Here is a 14,243-nt window from a genome sequence, read left to right as displayed (position 1 = left end):
AATCAAAATGAGCTTACTAAACAATGCATCATTTTATGTGCTTAGTGTTGTAATCTTAAGATACTGTGTTCGAATCCTTTGAATACAGTTGTAAAATATAGTCTCACTTTAATTGGAAGAAAGCATAAAGAACGCAATCTAGTCTTCAATGTGGCATTCACATGTGACTCTATGGCAGGACTCTAAGTACCACTCACATTTTATTTTATTTTATTTTATTTTTAAGAAATTACCACTCACAATTGCTATGTCTATTCACTCATTAGCCCCCACATTAACCATAAATGGGTTAGGTAGTAAATTACTAAATCATATATGAATGATTATCGATCGAATTAACCCTAAATGGGTTAGGTAGTAAATTACTAAATCATATATGAATCGTCAGGAGGTGCTGGGGAAGGCCAGGAGGTGCTGTGGAAAACCACCACTTAGATGAATATGGAAACCCTAAATAGAGCTCGGAAGGAGAGGTAGAGAGAAGTTAGAACTTCTCTCTCTAGAAAACCTTAATTAATTCTCCTTCACTTTTTTGCAATATGAAACAATTATAAGTTGGTCTATGCACACATTCTCATTTAAAATCCTAGATATATCTAGATATAATTGCAAGTTCTAAATTAGCTGAAACAAGTTTCGAATTCATCAACATTTATAGACTCAAATGGAGAGGATCTTAACTCGCTGTTTAGCCTTTAATTTCACTATTTAGGTTTATGACGGCTACCTACGGACTATAGCGCAAATACAAACGAGTTTCATCGAGCAGTCTAAAAGGTTTTGAAATTATTCAAAGAGCAAAGTAAATATATCCCCAAACTTTTAGAAACTCATCAATGGAATGAAGGTGAAATTCTTTAAATGAGCATGCCAAAATATTTTGAATTTGGAATTGTGCATGTGTCAATAGAAGACTTTCTCTTTAGCCTGGTGTTATTACAAATACATTTTGTGTCGCTTTCTTTTTCACATTTACCCGTATATTTGTTAAATTTGAGTAAAGAGTAAATGATATTTTAGTCCTTGAAATTATATAAGTTGGTTCATTTAGTCTTTTAAATTTGCAAAATAGAAATTTAGTCTGTAAGTTTTTTTTTTGTTGCCACAAATTACTCCTTTTAGCATCACAAATTTAGTCCTTTTCTCGACAAAGAATGACAACAAAAACATTTTAGTCTATACACTCACATCATGCTTCAATCTATATACTAGGACCAGTTTCAAAACCATGTTCATAAGCTGAGGAACATGATTATATATCTATACTCTAATTTTACAGACAAAAAGAAGAATGTATGTCCTATATATATTTGTGGATTTTTTTAACTCTTTCTTTATACCTTTTTTATGAAATGAGGATTTGTTTGTTGTGCACGTTGTTGGATGAACATGGAAAATATCTTTATTTAACTTTGTTTTTTCATTTTAATTATGTCTTTATATTTGCTGCCATGTCACGTCAACATATGGATGAGCCTGCTGTCATAGCTAGCTGAAAGGTGTGCCAGCCATGGTATCCATTTCTCTATAAAAAGCTATCAAGACCAAGATTCACTGCCCATTATTTCTCTATAAAAAGACCGTAAACTTCACCTTCATAAGCTTTTAGAAGACGTGAAAACTACAAGGTTTTAGCAAGCAAAATCATAGCCTAGTAGTCTGGTAAATATATACGTACGTACCATAATATGTTATGTCGCAAATAGACATAAAAGCTATATCAATGTTCCTTAAAAAAAAAAAAATCTACATCGATGTTATATTTATTCAATTTTTAGGACTCTTCTTCCGTATACTTTATACCTTATAATTGTATCAAAATGATCTTACACAACACCACATTATGTTATGTGCTTAGTGTTGTAACCTTAAGATAATGAGTTCGAATCCCTTAAATACAGTTGTAAAACCCTTATAATTGAACCAAAATAATCCCATATATATATATATATATATACACACTCATGGTAGATACATCTCGAAGGTTATGTAATACTAAATCTGTCCCATGTCCCCAAAATATCTAAATGATATACAAAGATACAACAAATAAAAGCCCTAAAAGAGTAGGTTTGTACTGCCATCAAACAAACATATCAGTCAAGCAAAATTCAATTGCTTCATGAATTTTTACTAAAAAAACGAACAAACACCTATGTCAAGTCAAGCCTCATGAACTTCTACTGAATCCTTCACTGTTCTGATTTCCATTTCCCTTTCAAAACGGATGCTATTTTTTTCAACTTTGTCATGCCTTCTTCTCTGTGTTGTTGACTATTGTAGTCTCTGCTGTAACCCCTGCTGTGTCCACGTGTAACCCCTGCTTTAAGAGTTTCTACTGGCACAGCTCCTTCCAGAACTCGCACAACCTAGTATATATGATTTTTAGACTTAAAATATGCTCAAATATAGAAGGATATAGGTGTATAGCATGAACTCAAAATAAAAAAATTGGAGTAAGATTCTTGTCAAAATATTTTAGAAAACATCATCTCATAATAAGAAACATCATTCCATTGTTTATAAAAATAATATTAAATTTTTAACATTTCTTATAAAAAGTAATCAATATTCTTTGTTATAAGTAATTAAAATTCAGAAAAATTATATTTTATTTTGTCGACGCTTTTGGTAAATAATATTTAATTTTGATAATTGTCAATTACATAAAATAATTACTTTTCTTCAAAAATCAACTCATTTAATTATTATTTTAACAAATTGGTGTATCGGTACACTCAAACTTTTGAGTGTACCATAGAATTTGCCTTGCTATTTATCTAGAGAGTTTTTATCAAGAATTTATCAAGAAAAGGTTTCAACCAATTAAATTTGTTATTTGACGGAAATCAAGGGAGGTAATAGTGTGTAATTAAGGAAAAATGTTAGTAAATACACTGTCTTAGAAATTTTCTTGATAAATTTTGTCATTGTATCTATCATTTCCAAAAAAATATATGGCAAATAAATGAAGATTATATAATTCAAGATTCTACATTCCCAATTAAATCAGGCAATATATTTTGCCTTATGTGTCGTATAATCAGATATGAGTTTAGCTTATTAATACTTGATACTACATCTATTCATTTTTCATTGTTTTTAAGGTTATCTTACACAAAAAAATAAAATAATAGTCTTGTTACATCTATTTCTCTATCGAGAGTAAACAGATAGGTTTATTATTTACTAAACAACATGTTTCGATTGGGCTTTGCCCTCTTTTGTACCAAAAAAAAAAAAAAACATGTTTCGATATGAGTATTATTTAGAAGAAGAAAAAATTATTTTGAAATGAATTTCACATTTTTTCTTTCCAACTATATCTTTCAATTAATAACTATTGAGTGAAGAAGAAACAGAGAGAAAAAGAGAGAAAACATAGAGTAAAATGAGTAGAATTTGTATTAACTTGCAAATGAAGGTACAACATGGTTTTATAGTTTGTTACAGAAGGTACACGCTATATTACTGTGTATATGCTTCATTGTAACACAACTAATTGTTCCTAGATTTAAGGGAGTTAGTTACATAGGGTTACTAATTCTAAATCTCCCTAAGCTACTATAACTTGTTGCTCAAGCAACTAAAGGGCACCATGTTCCTCTTTGTTATCCAATAGACTATCTTCTATCTCTTTTTGTGTTACACTTCAATAATAACTATGTACCAAAATTGTAAAAACAATGATGATTATAAACAACTTTCTTACTTCCCGTGATTTTGCCAAAAGAGTTTTATATTTAAGAATAGAGGTAGTATTCATTTTGAAACAGAGAAATAAACGGAGTACAAATAAACAGAGAACAAAAGTTTTTGGAGATCAGGACAATTATTTTTTGAAAAGAAGAATGACAGTTGAAAATAAACAGGTAGGGTAAACGATAAAACAAATTCTTCACATTACCTGGCTCATCTTTGGTCGATCCTTTGCTGACTGACGCGTGCAAGCTGCAGCGCATGCTACCATATGAGTCATCTCTTTACGGTCAAATTGCTTCTTAAGCCTTGGATCAACCAGATCATTTTTTCCTTTTAAAGCACGCATGAAAAAAGGCCTAGCCTGTGATGATGAAAGATGGTTGTAGTTAAAAGTTAGGGTTATGCTAGGGTATCATTCAAAAGAGGAAATAATTTATAAATTTTAAAAATGAAATAAAGCATATATATTAGGAGGTAGGACAATTGTTTTTACAAATGAGTCGGTTATTATGAGAAGGAGGGAGTAATATATAAACTCTATGGTGGTATAACACTTACCCACTCAACCAAATTAACGTCCATGTGAGGGTTAGCTTTATCAATCGCTACTCGTCCAGTTATTAACTCAAGGAGCACGACTCCATAAGAGTAAACATCGGATTTATCAGTAAGTCGTCCAGTATAAGCATATTCTGGATCCAGATACCTGTAAGCAGCTATTGATAATTCATGAGCTTAATATATCATAAATGATATGTTGAGAGGAAGGGAATAAATTTTTTCATACCCGAAAGTCCCCTTCACTTGAGTAGAAACGTGAGTGCTGGAATCAGGTGAATCCTTTGCAAGACCAAAATCAGCAACCTTTCAACAGAAATTCGATACTAAATTAAACTAATATTCACAACTTAATTATTAGAACATTTTAAACAGTGCATCACCACTGCCACAAGAAGATGTGTAATGGAACATACCTTTGCTTCAAACTTAGAATCGAGAAGGATGTTAGCAGCTTTAATATCACGGTGAATGATCTTAGGATTACCTGAACAAAGAGAAATATACAATAAACAATCAATTTGATACTAAAAAAAGAGTAATGATACATAGACACCCTTTATTCCCATACATCCTTGTACACCCCATGCATTAGGAAGAGAGAAGAGGAGAGAAAAGAGAAAGTGTGCTTGTGCGGGGTCCACGTGACTACGTGTCAGATTTTTGTGTGGGTGTCAAAGGGTGTATTGCCACCTAAGGGTGTCTATGTATCTTTACTCATAAAAAAATGACTGTCAAAAGTACAGAACCTACAATCTTCATGAAGATATTCAAGTCCTTTCGCAGATCCTACAGCAATTAGTTGTCTTGCTGACCAATCAAGTATCGTTTGAGCTTTTCCTGCAGTTCAAAAATAACCATAAGAATTAAAGAACACTTCTAGCAAAAGTATTGTGCAACACAAAAGAGTGACCAAAAACAAAAATGTACCATGTAAATGGAATTCCAATGTTTTGTTAGGAACAAATTCATAAGCAAGTAGCATCTCATAACCAGCGCTGCAGTATCCAACAAGAGAGACAAGATGTTTGTGATGAACACGGCTAATAATCTCAACTTCAGCTTTAAATTCGCTTTCTCCTTGACTGCTATCAGCTTTCAGCTGCTTAACAGCAATCTCTTTACCATCAGGGAGAATACCTTTGTGTACAGATCCAAATCCCCCTTTTCCTAGGTAGTTAGCATCAGAGAAGCCATCCGTTCCGTCCCAAAGCTCCTTATAGCTAAACATGCTCTTGCTGGAGCCAAATGCAATGCTTGAAGAAGAAAGCTGAAGCAGCTCGCCTCTTGATGGAGCATGAGGGAGCAATGATGGAGGTGACAGACTTCCTCCTGATTGAGAACCATCAGGAGATGATGGTGGTGATGATGGCAGACGTCTTGGTAGAAAAGCATTAGACCGCGATAGAAAAGGACGAGGCAGATGTCCTTGTTGCGGTAATGGTCACAATCACAACACAAAATAAGCATCAGATAAACAAGGTTTGCTATAATTTGAAACTCGCAAATCTATAGATAATAATAAAGCAAGCTTAGTATTATAGCAAGTATGACATTTGTCGTCTAATTAGAGTGTTTACTTTTTCTAATCTTTCTATTTTGGTGTTGAATATTGACATTGGTTTTCTTCAATTTTTTGGGACGCATCTTAACTGAAATCTGGTATCTTCCTATGTGGATATTTAGAATAAGGTATAGGTTCTATGCAAATATACTTCAGATACTATTGTTTTGTTTCTTTTGCATTACTCCTTTCAAATACTTGGATCGTGGTATATGATTTTATTTTCTTTTCAATATAAATAAATAGATGCTGATGAGAACTCATCTTGAACACCATTGTTTACATATATTTATTTTTCAATTTTTATTCTAATACTAAAGTTGATTTTTGGTAGAGTTTGTATACAGAATGTTGTTGTTATTGTCTGCCTAATTTGGAAGTGATTGAACATTGACACATTTCATGTCGAAGCAATTATGACATAGATCTATCAAAAAAAAAAAAGAGAATTTATATGAAAATTCAAACACTAACACCAGGGACGGATGTATTCATATCAATACGTGGGCTAGACCTAGTGCCCCCATTAATATATTGGCACTAAACTCAATTGTAATTCTTGCTATCTATATGTTGTTTTTTTAGAAGAATAAAATGCAAAGTGTCGTACTTGATAGTATAGTAAACAATATCATGAATGCTACTTAGTATGTTTATCTTATAGTATATAAAAGTATTATCTATACTTTAATCAATTATGACTTTATTACTTATGTGTTTGATGATGAATGAGTTGATGCACGGATCAATAAAAATGATTTAAAAGCAGATTCAGTCTAACGGTGTACTACCTAATATTTTATATCCTCCATTTATTAAACACAGTAAGATATTGTATTTTGAATATATAAAATTTATTATGTAAACAATTTTACGCATGCATAATAAAATCACATATATATATAAATGCCCCCACAACCACAACCTAAATATCCTGGATCTGTCACTAACACTCAAAATTAGAATATATAAACTTTACCAAAAAATACATGGATTTCCAGGTTCAATTTAACCAAATACCTTGACGAAAACTCTCACCTTGATTTAGTTCAAATTCAAATGGTAGTGCTACTTCTGGTTCCTGAGGTTGCATATTTGATGAAGAAGGTTGTTACGGTGAGAGTTTGTGGTGATGACGATGAAGTTGAAGGTGGATCTTGCTAGTGAGTGTGGGATTCTCTTAAAAATTAAGATTTTGTGGACTTCAAAACTTTGGACCCATTAGTTGTGTTTTATTGACTTGGGTTTATCATTTGACCTTTTTAGACCTTTCACCACTTTCACCTTTTTAGTTAAAGAATGAAGTTTTTTCAGATTTTAAATTTACAAAACTATTAGAGTTTATCATTTGTAATTAATTATTATTTGTTAAGAGTTAGTTAGTTAGTTAGTATAAGGTAACCATAGCTATATTGATTTCTGTTCCTATATGTTTCTACTAACACTGTATATAAAACTTCAGCATAGATGTGTGTGTAGACAAAAATATATTATTATGGACTAAATTTCTATTTTGCAAATTTAAATACTAAATGAACCAACTTATGTAACATCTTAGTCCATAAGATATTTTTTTTACACAAATTAGTCCAGTTCTTTTAGCATCACAAGTTTAGTCCTTTTCTCAACAAAAAACATTTTTGTTTATTACGGACAAAAAGAAGAATGTCTGGATTTTAGTAACTTGTCTTATATTTGCTGCCAACTTCTATGCCATGTCATGCCGACATATGGATGAGCCAACTTGTATCCTTTTTTTTTTGGATAATGCTTTAAGAGCTATATTAATTTACTTTTTTGGGTAATTCATGATTTCATGTCCTGATTCAACTTTGAACAAGATTATTCACTCACTGCCTTGAAATAAAAATGTTTACGTTCTAGTGAATTTAGAAACTCTATTAAATAGGAGTTACCGACATAGCTATATAAGTGAACATAAAAACTTATTAATGTGTTTCATATTTTATGTATTGTTCATATCAACTGAACTAAGCTTATAAGGACAATAATAATATGTTTAATAAATTAGGAATTATTGTCAAAGAAAAAAAAGTACAAATAAGAATAGGAATAAAATCGTAAATATGGGGACTAACAATTAACGTATAGCCAATTTAGTACATTTTTCTCATGTAACATAAAATAAAACACAGATTCACTGCCCCTTCTTTCCCTATAAAAAAAAATCATAAACTTCACCTTCTTAAGCTTTTAGAAGACGTGAAGACTACAAGGTTTTTAGCCAGCAAAATCTTATCCTAGTTGTCTAGTAAATAGTATGTACGTACCATAATATGTTGTGTCACAAATAGACACAAAAGCGACATCAATATTACACTTGATCCAAATTTTAGGAGGCTTTTTCCGTATACTTTATCTCTTATAATTGAATCAAAATGTGCTTAGGCAACATCACATCATTTTATGTGATTAGTTTTGTAACCTTAAGTTATTCAGTTGAAATTCGCTTAAATATAACTATAAAATGATGATTAATGTCACTTTAATTAACAAAATAATCCCCTCTGTCCCAATTTTTTATTTAAAAAAGACACACATTGAAGGGTCCAACCAACACTCGTTTGATTTGGGCACACCATACCCTTTACTTGGACCTAAATACAATTGAGCAAAGTGATTGGCAGAAAAAATTAAAAAAAGAATGCAATTCAGTCTTCAATTTGACATTCACACGTGACTCTAAGAATGGATTAGGTCGTAAATCAAATGTGAATGATCATGATCGACGTACGTTCACCTTTTAGCTGAGTTAATTTCTTTACTGCATGAATTTTATGCCAAGTATATGATGTAATCACAATGATACTAAATGTAAATTGCATAACTGAACGGAATTTACCAACATGTAAAAATTCAACTCCAACATAATTTCGTAATCATCCTTATTTAAACTCATGATCTTATTTTTTTTGTTACATGAGAAAAAGATAAAAGGAAAAGAAAACAAAAAGGAGGGAAAAATCACATGTTTCATGTTTGTTCGATGAGACAATCATTGTACTATGATTATCCATACACTTGTCAGGCCACATGTGCTGCCTTAACATAGACATTACAGTGACATCCAAGCATGAAAATGAAATCCTTATTTATCATTTTGAGTGATCAACAATAAGTTTTTTTGATAACTTAGATAAAAAATAAATAAAAATAGATTCAACATTGTTCCTATTGTTTTTATGTAAAGTATTGTTGATTTTTTAAAGTATCGTTAATATTGTTAAACATAAATGTAACCAAAAAACTAAAGTTAAATATGATTGAATGCAAAGAAATAAACTTGGCAGAAAGTATGAAAATTCATATAATGTCTACAATTTTAACGAAAACTATACATTACACAGAAAATACTATAACTATAAGCATCACAATGGGGAATGCTTGATTACATGGTGTCACGTGGAAACCTATACATGAAGCTTACACAAGAGACAAACCACAAAAGATTATACAAACTAAAAAAAATGTTAAAAGATAACTGTTTGAAGAAGTTTATGTGGACATGTTGGAAAAAATGATCCACTTAGTTTTATGTTTTAGGTTCATTGATCTATTTTGTTTTTGATGATTTAAGGCACAAATTGCATGCCTCTCCAGTAATTATGTTCCAGGCAAATTGCTGCTAGTGCTAGAAAGAATTATGAATGCACAAACAACTGAAAGTGAGAAGACTGATAACCATGTGTTCTCTGTGTACATTTCCATTGCATCGGTGAAGGAAAACCGTGCGCGGTTTTCGGCCCAGTTTCTTAGTCGGTCTGCTTCGGCTGAGTATAATGCTCTTCCCTGAAATATGCATATAGCTCTAAGTTCTTGCAATCTTGCTAAATTATTCAACAATTTCATTGCTATGGAAAAATGGATTTTGTCCATGAGGAACACACAGCTTAATCAAGAGAGTTGTTACAAAACAACTTAATCACAATTATATTGTAAGCGTGTATGAAACAGATTGTCTGACAGAACATCAACAAATGCAATTACATTGAATCACTTCTATTTTTAAAATTACTATCAATCACTATGTGTTTGTGCCGTGTCTTGTGTCCGTGTCAGTGATTCATAGGCAATTACTAGCATAAATTTCACTTTTGGTCCCTTCAGTTATTTTTAAGTTTCACTTTGCTCTTTTATGTCAGTTTTCCGTTTTAGTTCTTCAAATTTCTAATCACCAAGGTCGAAAATATAATGCCAAGTAGGAAACATTTGACAGACTCAAACAGAAAACTGAGAAATGATGTTAAGTGCCTGATATTTGTAACTTAAGGGACTAATATGAAACCAAAAAATATTAACGGCCCAAAGTGACTAACATTTGTAAGTTAAAGGATTAAAATGAAAGGAAAATACTTAAGCGACCAAAAGTGTAATTTAGCCTAATTAATATATTCAAAGATGAGCATTTACATGAAAGAATACCAAGTAATTAAAGTGTACTTCAACCTCAAAATAATCGTCATTACATACCTCATCATCAAACCAGCGACCTCGCCGTAACCATGCGGTGACCAAGGCAAGCAAGATTCTAGGAGGAGTCAAGTAATTGATGGCCTTGCCTGTTCCCTTAACGACTCGCATCCGTGGAACTAATGTTCTAGCAACAGTTTCAGGAAGCTCGCATATGATATTAAACATTTGCTTGTTTTGAATAGTTGAACCACTGTGCAAATAAAGCCACACTTCTAACAATTATTAAACTAATTTAACTTAGATCAGAGAAAGTTACACAGACAAACACGAGAATGCTATTCGTTATTATAAGATTAAAAAAGACGAGTTGAAAATATAGTTGACAACAGAAAAAGAAGTTGGAAATTCCTACAGAAGAAGATTTCGGTACGCGGTCCATGCGAAAAAACAATACAAGTTTGCAAATAGAGATGTTACCTTAAAAGAAGTTCTGTGAGAACCATGCCGGGAGATGCAGTATGGACACCTACTTTCGATCGCTTGCACTCCGTCAATAGTGATCCATGAAATTGTCTAAGGCCGCATTTTGTAGAACCATAGCTACACAACAAATGAAATCATCATCCACCAGGACTTTTGAGAACACTCACTCATAGATACACGCAATCACGCATATTTCGAGTAAAAATGAAGAATGTCTCACTTACTTGTATTTTCATTAACTTAAATTTGTGTTCATTTTAAATTGCTAACAACGTGGTAGAAGACTGATGTAGTGAATATATGTGATAGAGAGAAGATAGAAGGATAGTTAGGGAGAATGCATTTTGAGAAACAGCAAAAACAATTTTTGGCATCTTCAAAATTTCTTAAAAAATGTTGAATCTGTTTTTAACAACTGTAAAAGGAAATGGTGAGAAGAGTATTGAATCTATATTCTATCATGTTTATTAGTTGAAGTAAAAATGAAAACAGGAATCATGAAAAAGTAAACAAGCCCTTAAATCGCAAAAGCTCAGTGGAATTAACATCCCAAGATAAGAAACAACAATATCAAGAGAATACTCACACGGCTGTCAGAGGTGTGCTAGAGCCTCCAGAACCTGCACCGTCCATATTAAATATGTGGCCTGGCTTGGTTTGGTTTCTCATAATACGCATGGCTTCTCGGGTACAAAGGATAGAACCAACCAAATTTGTCGAGACAATCTACAGAAATAAACCAACTTTTCAAGCTAAGGATGAAGATGAACAGCCTTTATATTCTAACAAAATAAAAAAGAAATTATGTAGCAACATACCTGTTTGATATCTTCATCGCTGAATTGAAGCAATGGTCTAAAACCTTTATTTGTTCCAGCATTGTTTATCTGTTGAGTAGTTTGAATAAAAATACAATACGAAAAATTAGATTAGGACCAAAAAGCAGAAACCACACTCAGCAAGAAATAAGGAATCCAATATAAAACTTTCATTGAAGTGATAACAAAATCGATAGTAGGGTTCATTAGCTCAATGATGCTCAATCTATGAAACACTGACACAGACACCGAGCAAGATACTAATACTGACACGCTGACACTTGTAAAAATATTATTTAAGAAAATGAAAGTGATTGAATGTAACCACGTGTGTCAGTATCTTGTTGGCGTCTAATGCCGACACGTGTCAAGTGTCAAAGACACATTCAATCTCAAGTGTCAGAGCTACATAGTTCTCAACAGAAAGAACAGCCACACTTACCCAAATGTCAATATAACCAAGTTCGCTGACAGCAAAGTTTGCCAATCTCTGAACATCATTAGCCTCACAAACATCACAAGCAATGCCTACAACTTTTGCTTGAGAAAGCTTTGTCAAAGATGAACCAACTGCATTGGCAATGCCTTCCTTTAGATTTTCCTCAAGCTCTTTGACAGTTGCTTGCACAGACTCAGGGCTGCCTTCACAAAATTCGAGAGCGGGAGCAAAAACACGTTGTGAGCAACAAAATATATTAATTTGATCTCTATAAAATGTTCTCATAGTTTGTGATACCACCTTCGTGAAGTAACAATCACACGATCTCCCGAAAGAAGAAACTCCCGCGCCAAAGCTTTCCCCAATCCCCTCGTACTGCACACAAATAAAGCAATGTCAGCATTAATTTTTTTTAAACATGCATCCAAATAAAGCTAAAAATGTTGGAAATCAATTTCTAGAATACTATCAGTGAGTGAACGTACCTTCCAGTTATGACAACATTACGCGGACCTTCGCGACAATAATCCTCCAACACCCAGTTAGCACCTATCATTGTCCCAATGATAACTCCTCCAAGCCAACTATACCATATCAGTGCATCCATCTGACTATCTCCACCTTCACAAAATTTCCAAAAAATCAACATCATATATGATATGAGGTATGATTGAACGTTAGTGTAAAACTTGTTTACACTATAGTTGGAAACTCGACTATAAGTGCAAATATTTTCAATACACATTCTAAAATAGGAAAGTAGAATATATATACCAACCTGACATCTGAAATCCAATTGCAAGGATGACACCAGTGCTCATCATGGTCACAATATATCTCCCAATCTGAACAGCAATCTTGTTTTCACAAATACAAGAACACGGTTATATTCAACATTCAAAATACAATACAACACAAAATTGAAAGTAAAAATTAAGTGGAAATAACACAACACAGCAAGAGCCTTTTTGGATTTGCTTATTTGAGCTTATCTACTAGAATAAGCACTTGTGACACCAAGTACTTGTGAGACTGTTTGGTTGGAATAATTTATGAAAACAACTTCTGTTTTCAGCTTATTTTTAACTTATTTCTGTAAGCTATTTTCAACTTATTTCCTGCAACTCTCCGAGATAATTTAAGAAAACAACTTATGGATAAGCACTTATTTTATCTTTTGTAATAGAAATAAGCTATACATAAGTTTCCAAACTCTCCAAGATAACATATGAAAACAAGTTATAGATAAACACTTAATTTTATCTTTTGTTATAGAAATAGCGTATCCATAAGCACTTATATGCTAAAACCACTCAATTAAGTTGGTAATCCAAACAGAATCAAGAATGATAGAACCTCATCAACCCTAACAAACAACTAGTACATAAATACATATATGATAAGTGCTTATGCTATATGAAACAATTAATTATCCAAACAGATTAAAAAATGATAAAACATCAAAAACAAGAACTCACCTTAGATAGAACTTCATCAACCCTAACAACAGCTTGTCTATACTCATCATCCAACTTAGAACCCATCATAAAATTTCCCAACAAAACATTTCTAAAATTACTCCAAAACCCATTTTCCCTTTGAACTTTCACTTCATTTTTCTTCAAATTTCTCAACTTTTTCTCCTTCACATCACCACCATCTTCACTCTTGAAAGCCCTACACTTTTTCAAACACAACCCACCAAAATTTTGTCCAAAACCAAACACCCCAGATGAAGAATTTGAGCTACCAAATCCATTTCTAAGCTTATGCTTATTCAAATTACACTCTGGAAAAACTTGAAGCTTAACAATTGTAGTAGCCATGTTTAAGATAAAAAGTTCATAAAAATGTTACAATATTATTGGTACATAAATGTGTTGAATTCATGTAACATGTTTGGTTTATTTATTGTTGTGATTTTGGTGAGAATTGATAACTATGTTTTTGTAATTTTGTGTGTTGCGAAAATATCTAACTGAGTAACACCGATTCATTGGAAAAATGTAACATAATAGTAACGTAAGAAGGAACATTATGGAATGTGATGACCACACGTTAAGAAACCTCATCATTATCGGTTATGGACACGTGGCATTGTGGGTCTTTAGACACGTCACTTTTTTCTTTTGTTAGTGTGAGGTGAAAAATGAACACTTTTTCTTTTGGATTTTTCTTAGACTTAGATAGATTATTATTGAAAGTAAATTATTGTTTTTTCATGTTAATCGTTCGCTTCTACGAA

At 32.3% G+C, this 14,243-nt stretch overlaps 2 protein-coding genes across 3 annotated transcripts; both read right to left on the bottom strand.

Moving 5' to 3' along the window:
- Nucleotides 1-1,880: 1,880 nt before the first annotated feature.
- LOC11443077 (proline-rich receptor-like protein kinase PERK1) lies at nt 1,881-7,080 on the bottom strand. Of its 2 annotated transcripts, none has more exons than XM_024785610.2 (8): nt 6,845-7,080; nt 5,191-5,688; nt 5,014-5,100; nt 4,677-4,747; nt 4,490-4,566; nt 4,261-4,408; nt 3,908-4,063; nt 1,881-2,369 (listed from the first exon to the last, which is right to left on the bottom strand). In XM_024785610.2, exons 1-8 carry the CDS (start codon nt 6,915-6,917, stop codon nt 2,193-2,195), a joined length of 1,287 nt encoding a protein of 428 aa, XP_024641378.1. In that variant the 5' UTR covers nt 6,918-7,080; the 3' UTR covers nt 1,881-2,192. The 2 variants fall into 2 exon arrangements, with proteins under 2 accessions (XP_024641378.1, XP_003620675.2); XM_003620627.4 differs by having other exon boundaries at nt 1,884-2,369; nt 6,863-7,079.
- A 2,043-nt stretch (nt 7,081-9,123) lies between these two features.
- Nucleotides 9,124-13,971, bottom strand: LOC11442626 (probable chlorophyll(ide) b reductase NYC1, chloroplastic). Its single transcript, XM_003620625.4, has 10 exons — nt 13,477-13,971; nt 12,777-12,855; nt 12,484-12,619; nt 12,299-12,373; nt 12,002-12,197; nt 11,560-11,628; nt 11,328-11,467; nt 10,736-10,858; nt 10,316-10,508; nt 9,124-9,634 (listed from the first exon to the last, which is right to left on the bottom strand). The coding sequence occupies exons 1-10, from the start codon at nt 13,822-13,824 to the stop codon at nt 9,449-9,451; spliced, it is 1,545 nt and encodes a 514-aa protein (XP_003620673.1). The 5' UTR covers nt 13,825-13,971; the 3' UTR covers nt 9,124-9,448.
- Nucleotides 13,972-14,243: the final 272 nt, after the last annotated feature.

Source organism: Medicago truncatula, chromosome 6 (genome assembly GCF_003473485.1).
Source record: "Medicago truncatula cultivar Jemalong A17 chromosome 6, MtrunA17r5.0-ANR, whole genome shotgun sequence".
NCBI classification, from domain to species: Eukaryota; Viridiplantae; Streptophyta; class Magnoliopsida; order Fabales; family Fabaceae; genus Medicago; species Medicago truncatula.
Note: the sequence above shows the minus strand (reverse complement) of the source record. Positions and strands in the feature narration are given on the sequence as shown.